General features: G+C 47.3%; 1 protein-coding gene across 2 annotated transcripts in view; it reads left to right on the top strand.

The window, feature by feature from the left end:
* Positions 1-12466, top strand: part of sf3b1 (splicing factor 3b, subunit 1) — a 93451-nt gene that overhangs the window by 49470 nt on the left and 31515 nt on the right. For both annotated transcript variants that reach the window (XM_072478841.1, XM_072478853.1), the window contains 3 exons: positions 352-549; positions 1577-1678; positions 1759-1938. In XM_072478841.1, coding sequence (XP_072334942.1) covers positions 352-549; positions 1577-1678; positions 1759-1938 — 480 coding nt within the window. The remainder of the gene's footprint in view (positions 1-351; positions 550-1576; positions 1679-1758; positions 1939-12466) is intronic.

Raw genomic sequence — 12466 nt, 5'->3', positions numbered from 1 at the left:
GTGGTTCACAGCGGCGGATTCGGCCCACCATTGGCAAGTGGTGGGATCTTCTGGTCCTGCCATTGTCAATGGTATTTTCCGTTGAATGCACCCCTCGCCGGGAAACCAACAGCGGAGGCGTGCCATTGGCAGGACCAGAAGATCCCGCCGACGTGAACGGATGGAAAATTCTGGCCACAAGCACTGAGTGCTGTTACTCCACTGACCTATTGAGTAAGAAAAGAATTGCCCAAAAAATATTGAAATTGAAACTGGGTGTGTGGAGGAAAAATTGTTAATCTTATTTTGTTATATCTAAATTATTATCATTTACTCAATGAGTAAAAATAGCTTTATTTTAAATGCTCACAGGTACTTCCACCTCCAGCTGGTTATGTCCCAATCCGAACACCTGCTCGTAAACTGACTGCAACCCCAACACCGCTTGGTGGCTTAACTGGATTCCACATGCAGTCTGAAGAACGCTCTGCAAAGAACATGAATGACCAGCCCTCTGGGAATCTTCCATTCCTGAAACCTGATGACATTCAATACTTTGACAAATTGCTGGTAAGTGTGTTTGAGAATTTTATAGTTGCCTGATTTCCCCCAGTAAAATTGGCTATATACATGTGAATGTGAAATAAAAATTTATTAGCTTGTAAATTACATTGATACTATACAGGTTGTGTTATTGTCTTTTTGTAAGTGGAATAACCTCCCATTCTCTTGCCCATGATGTATATAATTTATACATCAAAATGCAGATTCACAAACTGAATTAGTTTACACTTGGAAATAACAGTGTGAAACTTTGAACAGTTAAATGCTTTGTGTTGTCAGGAGGATTCTGTTATTACATCCCAGAGCACTAAATATGCAAGTGATGCAATATGGGATACATCATCATGAGATGAGAAAAGTATCAACATAATAATTTTGTGCATTTGCAGCATTTGTGATATAGACAACACCTTCTGCCTTGAGTATTGGTTCCCAAGCAGAAGGGGGAAAGCGAGTTAGGGAATGTTTGTGAAAGCACAGTCAGAGGGAAGACTTGGAAGCAGAGAATAAAGTGGAGAGATTTTGAAAGAAATGATAGTATTTAAGGAATAGTGTTGAAGTACAAAGTAAGCTGGAGTCAGCAGCGAAGGGTGTGTGGAGGAAGATACAGTTGGAGGCAATTATCGATGTAGGTTGGCAAAACTATCGAGGAATTTGAAGATTAGGATCTTGTCCGCTGGAACTAATAGTGATGTGCAGCATTGTTTGGGATGCTATAATTTGAACAATTTGTAGTTTTATAATCGTTTGGTCATTCAGAACTTGAGTATTGATCAAAAAAAGAGACCAGTCGAAGCTTTTCTATACACAAGAAAATGTATTATGAAATGTTGGTTATTTGTAATGTTTCGCAAGGCTGGTATGGATACATTTACCTTTCAATCTAGGAGTGCTGTACTTGCAGTTGTTTTGAAAAAAATGTTGAGATGAGGATTCAATACAAGTTTTGTAGCTTTTCTTGAAGGAAGTTTTGAGAAATTAGATTTAAAAGTTGCAGCATCTCATAGAAATATTTGTTATCTGCACTCATAAGGTTGAAGTTGATGAATCGACATTAAGTCCAGAAGAGCAGAAGGAAAGAAAGATAATGAAATTGCTTCTGAAAATAAAGAACGGTACTCCACCAATGAGGAAGGTAAGCATAATTTTATTGTGTTATAACTAGCTGTGTTATCCTGATGCAAATGTGATATTTCTTTCTCTCTTTCTTCCAAGGCTGCTTTGCGTCAAATAACCGATAAAGCCAGAGAATTTGGAGCTGGTCCTTTGTTCAATCAAATTCTTCCACTGCTGATGTCCCCAACACTTGAAGACCAGGAGCGTCACTTGCTAGTTAAAGTTATTGACCGAATCCTGTACAAATTGGATGATTTGGTTCGACCATATGTGCATAAGGTATGTTTATGTTTGCCGAATTAAACTTTTAATATAAGCAGTTTAAAAATATGAGAGGATAAATGTTGAAAAAGACCTCTTTGGCAAGGCACATTTATTACCACTTCCTAACTGCCCAAGAAGATCCAGTAAACCATTGCCCTGAGCCACTGCAGTTCTGTGGTGGTGCTTCCTCAATGGTTTTCGGTAGGAAGATCTGGAATTTGACCCACTCGTGAAGTAGCAGCGTTTTGTATCCTAGTTAATGTTCGTAAGTAAATTGGGGGAGGTTGTGTTCCAGCGACATTACTGCTGTTGTATTTTTCAGTGGTAGAAGTTGCAAACCTGGCAGCTGCTGTCAATGTACGTTTGGTGAGTTGCTGCAGTGCATCTTGTGGATGATAGCTATTCTGTGGATAGCTGAACCTAATGTGACGAGACACTGGCTAAGCCGTTTCTTGGGTGTCGTGAAATCATGAAAATTTACATCAGAGAAGGAAGCCATTTGGGCTATTATGTCTGCTCAGGCCATCCTAATTCCATATTCCAGCTCTTGGCCTGTAGCCTTATTGGTGACAGCACGTCAGGTGCATATCCAAGTACCTTTGCCAATGTAATGACGATTTCTGCCTCTATCATCTTTTCAGGCAGTGAATTCTGCTTCCCCCTGGGTGGAAACATTTCCCCTCAAATTCCCTGTAATCTGCTATTCTAAATCTCAGCTGGCTATGGGTCCTGCGACCAAGAGAAATAAGGCCTTCCTATCCATTCGATCCAGATACCTCACAATTTAATACACTTTAATTCAATCTCCCTGTAGCAGCCTCTGTTCCAAGGAAAGCAACTGTAGCCTATCCTATCATAAATAAAATTCTCCAATCTAGGCAGCATCCTCATAAAGTTCCTCTGTCTTCTTTCTAGTGCAATCACATCTTAGCTATTGTGTGACTAGAACTGAATGCAGGACTCCTATGACCTAACCAGTGTTTAACACAGTTCCAGCAAAACCTCCCAGATGTTATGTCCTATGGACAATAAATCTCGTACCAGCCTCCCCGAACAGGCGCTGGAATGTGGTGACTAGGGGCTTTTCACAGTAACTTCATTTGAAGCCTACTTGTGACAATACGCGATTTTCATTTCATTTTCAAATGCTGCCATGACCATCTTATCTACTTGTTCAGTCGCCATCAGAGACCTGTGGACAGTATCTTGGTATCCTGCATTTATTTTGCATTTCCTTGTTGGCCTTCCCCAAATGCATTACCTCACTTTTCTGGATTGAATTCCATTTACCACTATTCCGCCTACCTGAGTAGTCCATTGATATCTTCCTGCAGTCTACAAATTTCAGTTTCATGATTAGGTGCATGGCCAATCTTTGAACTGTCTGCAAACTTCTTGATCATGCCCCTTGCATTCAAGTTTAAATGTTTAATATGCAATACAAAAAGTAAGGTACCTAGTACTGAGAATTGCAGATTTTTGCGGTGTTTATTGTTTATTGCAACTATATTTGGCAAGCAGTAGGTATTCCATCCTACTCCTGCCTATTGTTTACTCAATCATGGGAGGCTTTGAGGGATCAGGAGGTGAGCCAAATGGTAGAGTACCAAGCAACTGGGCAGCACGGTAGCCTTGTGGATAGCACAATTGCTTCACAGCTTCAGGGTCCCAGGTTCGATTCCGGCTTGGGTCACTGTCTGTGCGGAGTCTGCACATCCTCCCCGTGTGTGCGTGGGTTTCCTCCGGGTGCTCCGGTTTCCTCCCGCAGTCCAAAGATGTGAAGGTTAGGTGGATTGGCCATGATAAATTGCCCTTTGTGTCCAAAATTGCCCTTGGTGTTGGGTGGGGTTACTGGGTTATGGGGATAGGGTGGAGGTGTTGACCTTGGGTAGGATGCTCTTTCCAAGAGCCGGTGCAGACTCGATGGGCCGAATGGCCTCCTTCTGCATTGTAAATTCTATGATAACTATCTTGTTCTTGTAGTTGTGGCTGTGTTACCACTGGTTAATGGTCAGTCTCTCTCGTGCTTTCTTGTTCTTCCTCCCTTCCCGATTGTTGTTGGAGAACTTGATAATGGTGGATTGACATGCATCTCAAAATCAAATTCTCCCATTTTATCACCTTTGCGCGATGGAGGAAACCAACTTGATTAAGTTTTTAAAAAGTTTTTCCAATTAAGCGCCAATTTAGTGTGGCCAATCCACCTTTCCTGTACATCTTTAGGTTGTGGGGACGAGACCCACGCAGACAATGGGAGAATGCGCAAACTCCATGTGGACAATGACCCAGGGCCAGGATCGAACCTTCGTCCTCGGCGCTGTGAGGCAGCAGTTCTTACCACTGTGCCGCCTGACTTGATTACGTTGCATAATAAGACTGCGCTTTTACCTTTGCATTGATTTTGCCCTGTATTCAAAAATGCTTAAAGATAATTCTGGCAGATTTAAAATTTTTTGTGGTGGTTGATTTACCAAATGCATTTACCAAATATTAAACTGTCACCTGGACCAGAAAGCTCCTTACTTTGGGGAGGAAAGCCTGGCCCGGAAAATCACAAATCCAAAAATATAGGAACCAGGCAGTTGGAATTTCTCTGCCAATGCCTTAAAACTGGCAAACCTCCTGCCACAAGCCGGTCTCCAAACCTCACCAGACCCTTCCCCTCCTATGACTTACACGTTGAGTCAAACCCGCTGGTAGAAAAGGTGGCTGTTGCTGATGGAGGCTAGCAAAGACAGGATCAGAGCTTGAAATGCTCTCTGAACTGCTTCCAAATTCTCAGGGTGGAGACCATTATTGGATTCAAGGAAAATCTCACTGGAGGGAAAGGCAATGATGCAGTAACTATTGCACGAAGACTAGAAACCGTGCAGGAGCTTGTTTCCATTTGGTCCCCAAATGGAATGAGGATTGCTGAACCACAACAATATCTTCTGAATGTTGGCTGCCCAATGATAAACAAATAAATTGGAAAGAGCCAAGCCCCCTGATTGTCTCTTTGGAGCAAAGCCCCACTGATCCTTGGAGTCTTACCCGTCCAAATAAATGGAGACATTAATTTGTTGGCTTTTGACAAAAAAGGACTTGGGGAGACATTGAAAAAGAAATAAAAATCTCGGGAGCACGTTGAATAGGGGCACCAGACAGAAGTGTCCGCTTACTATAGCGCTGAGGTCCTCTATTAGATAGAGTGGGATAGAACATCGGGTGCCCTTTACGCGGATGGCCTACTTCTCTATATTATGGATGCAGAACCCTCTATGGACGAGATAATGAAGCTGCTAAGGATTTTTGGCTCCTTCTCTGGTTACAAATTGAACTTGGTCAAGAGTGAATGTTTCCCGGTCAACCCCCTGGGTAGGAGGGCACAACAGGAGACTCTAACTTTTCGCCTTGCCAAGGCTAGCTTTCATTATCTGGGGGTCCGGGTGGCCCACAATAGTCTCCACCTTACCCGCTAAGGCTAGGGGAGATTATCCCACCTCTGCAAGTCTGACTTTAAAAAATCAACCAGATTAGTGTAATTTTAATTTATTAAGCATGGCCCAATTGTGGGACACTCGGACCCCCAGATAATGAAAGCTAGCCTTGGCAAGGTGAAAAGATAGAGTCCCCTGTTCTGCCCACCTCCCCAGGGGGTTGACCGGGAAACAATCACTCTTGACCAAGTTCAACTTGTAACCAGAGAAGGAGCCAAAAATCCTAAGCAGCTTCATTATCTCGTCCATAGAGGGTTCTGCGTCCATAATATAGAGAAGTAGGCCATCCGCGTAAAGGGCACCCGATGTTCTATCCCACTCTAGAGGACCTCAGCGCTATAGTGAGCGGACACTTCTGTCTGGTGCCCCTATTCAACGGGAAGTAACCAGCGTTCGGGCATTAATACGAACACTAGCAGTTGGGGCCCTATACAATAGTCGAATCCAGGAAATAAACTTGTGGCCAAAGCTGAACCTCCAAAGAATTGCAAACAGATATTCCCACTCCAATCTATCAAATGCCTTTTTGGCATCCAGGTAAACAATCCCCTCCATCCGGTTCTGGAACCGAGGAGGGTAAGACAATGTATATTGGCCAATAGTTGTCGACCTTCAATGAAGCCTGTCTGATCCTCTGAGATCACCTCTGGGGGGCAAGACTCCAGCCACAGCGCCAGCACCTTGGCAAGTAATTTAACATCCACATTTAAGAGTGAGATAAGTCAATACGGCCCACACTCTATTGGGTCTTTGTCTTTCTTGAGAATCACGGCGATAGAGGCCTGCAAGAGGGTAACGAACCCCGGGATAAGGAATCATTAAACATGTCCAGAATTAATGACACCAACTGCTCCATGAATATGTTATAAAATTCAATGGGGAAACCCTCCGGACCAAGGGCTTTACCAATCTGCAACAACCCAATGCATTTTCATAGATTTCATAGAACTTACAGTGCTGAAGGAGGCCACTCGGCTCATCGAGTACATTGCCTTCCCCTTTTCCCCTCCTCGGCCTTTGAAAAGAGCACCCTACTTAAGTCCACCCTATCCCCATAACCCCACCTAACCTTTCTGGACACTAAGGGCAATTTAGAATGATCAATCCACCTAACCTGCACATCTTTGGACTTCCTCCGGCCCCACGGGATTCCAACTCATCGCTCCTCTTCACCTCCAGCGTGGGGGCGGGCAGGCTGTCCAAAGAGTCAATCGTGTTTGAGCCCTTCGCCGGAGGCTCCAATCTAGAGACCTCAATAGAACGATTTAAAGGCTGCATTAACCCGAGATGGGGTGGAAACCAGGCTGCCGTTTCTAATTGGGTACCTGTACGATCTCCTGGGAAGCTGCCTGTCGCTTAAGCTGGTGAGCTAAAAGGCAACTGGCCTTCTCCCTTAATTAATAAAACATACTCCTTGAACCTTGCAGCAGGCCCACCGCTCTGTCAGTTCATAATATCTCGAATTGCATTTGCAGCTTTTTCCGACTTGCCAACAACTCCGGGAAACGGGCAAGTGAGCACTGGTGGTCCACCTCCAGGTTGGAGTTCACCAGTCTCTGCTGTTCTGCCTTCGCTCTCTTCACTTTGTACACTTTATTGGAGATAATCTCCCCCCTGTTGACCACCTTAAGGTCTTCCCAACGTGGAAGGTGAGGTTGAGTCACTTTTATTAAAATTTGTATAGTCCCCAATGGCAGTGGACATGCATTCACAAAATTACTTGTCCGCCAATAATGTTGTGTCTAACCTTCATGGCTGGCATTAGGAGGGACCTGACTCTAATGCCAAATCGACAAGTGTGGGGCATGGTCTGAAATTACAGTCGCTGAGTATTCGGCAGCCACTATAGAAGGGAGGACAGACCTATCTACTGTATAAAAACATTTTTAAAAATCGATTTGTGAGTATACCTGAGGCACATATGAGAAAAAGGAAAAATCTTTGTCACGTGGGTGCAAAAAGTGCCAAGGATCTACCCGCCCCATCTGCTCCATGCATAAGAACAAAACTCTGGCCACCATGGAGTCAGAGATTTGAGCTTGGACGATCCAGACTCGGGTTCAGAACACAGTTTTAGGTCCCTGCCCAAAATAAGCTGATATAAATCTAAATTGGGGAGGGAGGCCAGCAGATTATTAATAAAATTTGTATTGTCTCTGTTTGGGGCATAGATATTACCAGAACCACCAGAGAGCCACAGACAACAACATGTCTTCCATTGGGGTCAGCCAAGATCTTAGAGACAGAAAATGGAACCCTTTTATTAATTATTATTGCCGCACCCCTGGTCCTACCATCAAAACCCGAATGAAAGACTTGTCCTACCCACCCCTTCCGTAGCATTGTCTGTCCCCTGACCCGCAAATGATTCTCTTGCAAAAACACCACTTTAAGATTTTAAACTCTTACGGTGAGCAAATATTCTCGACCTTTTCACTGGGCCGTTCAACCCCTTGACGTTCCAGGTGACCAAACAAATTGGGGGTCTCTTCTCTCCCCCCCCCCCCCCCCCCCCCCCCCAAAATAATCCAGAGTCAGCCATTTACACCAAGAGAGATTACCCAAAAGATACACTGTGAAAGATACAGCAACTAGGCCCACTCAGCATGGCTGCCAAACCAAATCACAAGACTAAATAAAGAAAAATCTGCAGGTGCTGTCAGCACACTGACCCTCCTCCATCATCTTCCTCAAATACTACCACACCCAAATACATATATAAATAGAGGCAAGGCAAACACAAACAACTAATATTTACTTCTAACAAACCTAAACAAAACAAGAATTCTAAGCTCATTATCTAAAAAGCTACCATAATGAGCTGCAGCCAACATTTCAAAGCCACTCCCCTTAGCCACCTCTTAGATTTGCAGGGTGGATCCCAAGCAGAGTTCGGAAAAAGGGTTATGAATAACATTTTAAATATTTTTAAAATTCTCCTTTTTCACATTTTCTCCCAAATTTACACCCAACAATGAACAATAATCAGTAACGAATGCAATGTCAATCCCCCTATCAATAACAACAATCAAATCCTCCCACCAAACCCCAGACATTGGCTCGCATGTTAACATAAACAAATGACAAAAATGAATCAGGAATCACCCATAGTCACCATTAACACATACAGTTCCCCTCCCTCCAGCCCCCAACCTCCCTAATGTTTGATATGATCCAATTCTCGAAAGTGCATAATGAATAACGCCCATGAATTGTAGAACCCCTCCATCCTTCCCCTCTGTTCAAATTTGACCTTTTCAAGCGTTAAGAATTCCAGCAGGTCCCTCCGCCCCGCCAGGACACAGGGTGGAGAGGTTGATCTCCACCCGAACAGGATCCACCTTCAGGCGATCAACGAGGCGAAGGCTACAACATTGCCTCCGCGCCCGTTTCCAACCCCGGCTGGTCCGACACTCCGAATATGGCCTCCCGAGGGCCCGGGTCCAGTTTCAAAAATGAATAATAAGTTACTATTGACCCATAAACATTGAGCTCCGCCAGGGAGCTATATATTTTCATAACAGAAGAGAACCCCACATAAAACTAAACCCCTCCAGTGCTGAGGACCTGGGTTTGAATCCCGGCCCTGGGCCACTGTATGTGTGGTGTTTGCACATTCTCTCCGTGTCTGCGTGGGTTTCACCCCCTCAGTCCAGAGATGTGCAAATTGGGTAGATTGCCTGATGGCATGGCCTTCTCATTTGAAGTCTCAATGCTCCCTAGCCCATCTCAGAATCCGCTCTTTCTCTCGGAAGCTATGGAACTTCACTACAGCAGATGCCTTATCCTGAGGATCCCCTTCGTGCAGTAATAGTGTACCGTGGACTCAGTCCAACTCAGGGGAAGTGAATCCACCCTCCACCACCATCGTGCCGAACATCTCTGCAAATTTCTCCCTGAGCGTTGGGCCTTCCATCCCCTCTGTAAATTCTCTAGGTCATTCACCATCAATAATTTATTCACTTTGGCCACCAACAACATCACTTCAGTGAGGAAATCTGATCACTGTCTCGAAAGGGCCACTTCCATATCTTTGGCTCCATGGGCTTCCGTGGTTTCATTGGGCTCCAGAACCGCTTGGATCGGGGCCAAGGACGACTCCATTGATTTCCAGAGGCCCTCCAACACTACCCGCCAGTGTTTGTCAAATTCCTGCGGCACGGTACTCAAAAGCACTTCGGCTGTTAGTGGAGTGGCCCCAGAGGCTGCCTCCACCATTTTACCTGTTAACGAACTCTTTTTTAAAAAAAAAAGAAGAAAGTTTTATGAAGGTTTTCATAAAATATCAGTAACAAAATGAAAAAGGAACCCAACAGGGTTAAGTACAAAACACAGTCCAGAAAAGCAACCCTCCATACCCCCCTTCCCCTGTACATAAATAATAAATTAACATTAACACCCCGACTTAATACAACAAGTATATACACCCCCTCAGACCCTCCAGTGTAAATAACAAAAACAAAAAAAATAACGTAACCCCCCCTGAGTTGCTGCTGCCATTGACCAATGTCTACCGTTCTACCAGGAAGTCTGAACGGTTGCCACCACCTAAAGAACCCTTGTACCCTCTCAAGGCGAATTTCACCCTCTCCAACTTAATAAACCCCGCCATGTCGTTGACCCAGGATTCCACGCTTGGGGCCTTGCATCCTTCCGCAGAAGAAGAATCCTCTGCCGGGCTACCAGGGATGCAAAGGCCAGAATGCCGGCCTCATATCCTTGTCCCGGTCATGTGTGCCCTGTGCAGCACCTTAAACGCCTTGCGCACGAAGAGTAAGAGTTCACCCTCCCTAGGGCATCTGCCCACGTCCCTTCTTCGATCTCCTCTCCCAACTCCTCCTCCCACTTACCTTTCACCTCCACCACCGAGGCCTCCTCCTCCTCCTGCATCACCTTGTACGTTTCCAAGATCCCCCCCCCCCCGAGAGCGCCCTGTCCTGTACTGTGCGTGGCAGCAGCCACGGGAATTCCACCACCTGCCGCCTGGCAAACGCCCTTACCTGTAAGTACCTGAAGATGTTCCCCGGGGGGAGCCCATACTTCTCCTCCAGCTCACCCAGGCTCGTGAACTTCCCGTCCACAAACAGGTCTCCCAACCTTCGTATCCCTGCCCTGTGCCACGCCAAACACCCTCCATCTGTTCTCCCTGGGACAAACCGGTGGCTCCCCCGTATTGGGGCCCACACCGAAGCCCCAACTACCACCCCCCCCCCCCCCCCCCCCCCGGTGCCGCCTCCACTGCCCCCAGATTTTGAGGGCAGCTGCCACTACCAGGCTCATGGTATATCTCCTTGGAGGGAGCAGCAGCGGCGCCGTTGCCAGCGCCCCCCAGACTCGTATCTACACAAGACGCCGTCTCCAGCCTCTTCCATGCAGCCCCCTCCCCCTCCATCACCCACTTGCGCACCATCGTCGCATTGGCGGCCCAGTAGTACCCACAGAGGTTGGGCAGCGCCAGCCCCCCTCTATCTCTACTCCGCTCCAGGAACGCCCTTCTCACCCTCGGAGTCCCTCATGCCCACACGAACCCCATTATGCTCCTGTTGATCTGCCTAAAAGAAGCCTTCGGGATAAACACGGGGCGGCACTGGAACAGGAACAAAAACCTTGGGAGCACCGTCATTTTGACTGACTGCACCCTACCCGCCAAGGACAGGGCAACGCGTCCCACCTCTTGAACTCCTCCTCCATTTGCTCCACCAGCCTTGTGAAATTAAGCCTATGCAGGGCCCCCCAGCTCCTGGTCATCTGGACCCCCAAATACCTGAAGCTCCTCTCCGCCCTTTTTAGTGGGAGCTCGCCAATCCCCCTCTCCTGGTCCCCTGGGTGAACCACGAACAGCTCGCTCTTCCCCATGTTGAGCTTATACCCCGAGAAATCCCCGAATTTCCTGAGGATCCTCATTACCTCCGGCATCCCCCCCACAGGGTCTGCCACATATAGCAGCAAGTCGTCTGCATAGAGCGACACCCTATGCTCCTCCCCACCCTGCACCAACCCCCTCCAGTTCCTCGACTCCCTCAGTGCCATAGCCAGGGGTTCAATCGCCAGTGCGAAGAGCAGGGGGGGCAGGGGACACCCCTGCCTCGTCCCTCAATGCAACCAAAAGTACTCAGACCTACTCCTGTTCGTGGCCACACTCGCCATCAGGACCTCATACAACCACCTGACAAACCCCTCCCCAAACCCAAACCTCTTCAGCACCTCCCACAGGTACCGCCACTCTCCCGTATCGAAGGCTTTCTCAGTGTCCATCGCCACCACTATCTCCGCCTCCCTCTCCCTTGCCGGCATCTTGATAACGTTCAGAAGCCTCCGCACATTCGCGTTCAACTGCCTCCCCTTCACGAACCCCGTCTGGTCTTCGTGGATGATCTGCGGCACACAATCCTCGTGGCTAAGACCTTCGCCAGCACCTTGGCATCTACGTTTCGCAACAAAATTGGCCTGTAAGACCCACACTGCAGGGGATCCTTGTCCCGCTTCAGGATCAAGGAGATCAGTGCCCGGGACATCGTCGACCCCCCCACCCCCCCCTTTGCCTCATTGAAGGTCCTAACTAGCAACGGGCCCAACAGGTCCATATATTTTTTATAGAATTCGACCGGGAAACTGTCCGGCCCCGGTGCCTTCCCCACCTGCATGCTCCCTATCCCTTTGGTCAGCTCCTCCAGCCCAATCGGGGCCACCAAACCCGCCACCAGTCCCTCCTCCACCTTCGGAAACCTCAATTGGTCCAGAAAGCGGCCCATCCCTCCCCCCTCCAGTGGGGGCTCGGACCGATACAATTCCTCATAAAAGTCCCTGAAGACCCTGTTGATGCCAACCCCACTCCGCACCACACTCCCTCCCTTGTCCTTAACTCCCCCGATTTCCTTTGCTGCGTCGCGCTTCCGAAGCTGATGCGCCAGCATCCAGCTTGCTTTCTCCCCATACTCATAAATCGCCCCCTCAGCCTTCCTCCACTGCACCTCCGCCTTCCTGGTGGTTACCAGGTCGAATTTGGCCTGGAGGCTGTGCCTCTTCCTCAACAGTCCTTCCTCAGGCACCTCCGTATACCTCCT

The sequence above is a fragment of the Scyliorhinus torazame genome, chromosome 2 (genome assembly GCF_047496885.1).
Source record: "Scyliorhinus torazame isolate Kashiwa2021f chromosome 2, sScyTor2.1, whole genome shotgun sequence".
Lineage (NCBI taxonomy): Eukaryota > Metazoa > Chordata > Chondrichthyes > Carcharhiniformes > Scyliorhinidae > Scyliorhinus > Scyliorhinus torazame.
Note: the sequence above shows the minus strand (reverse complement) of the source record. Positions and strands in the feature narration are given on the sequence as shown.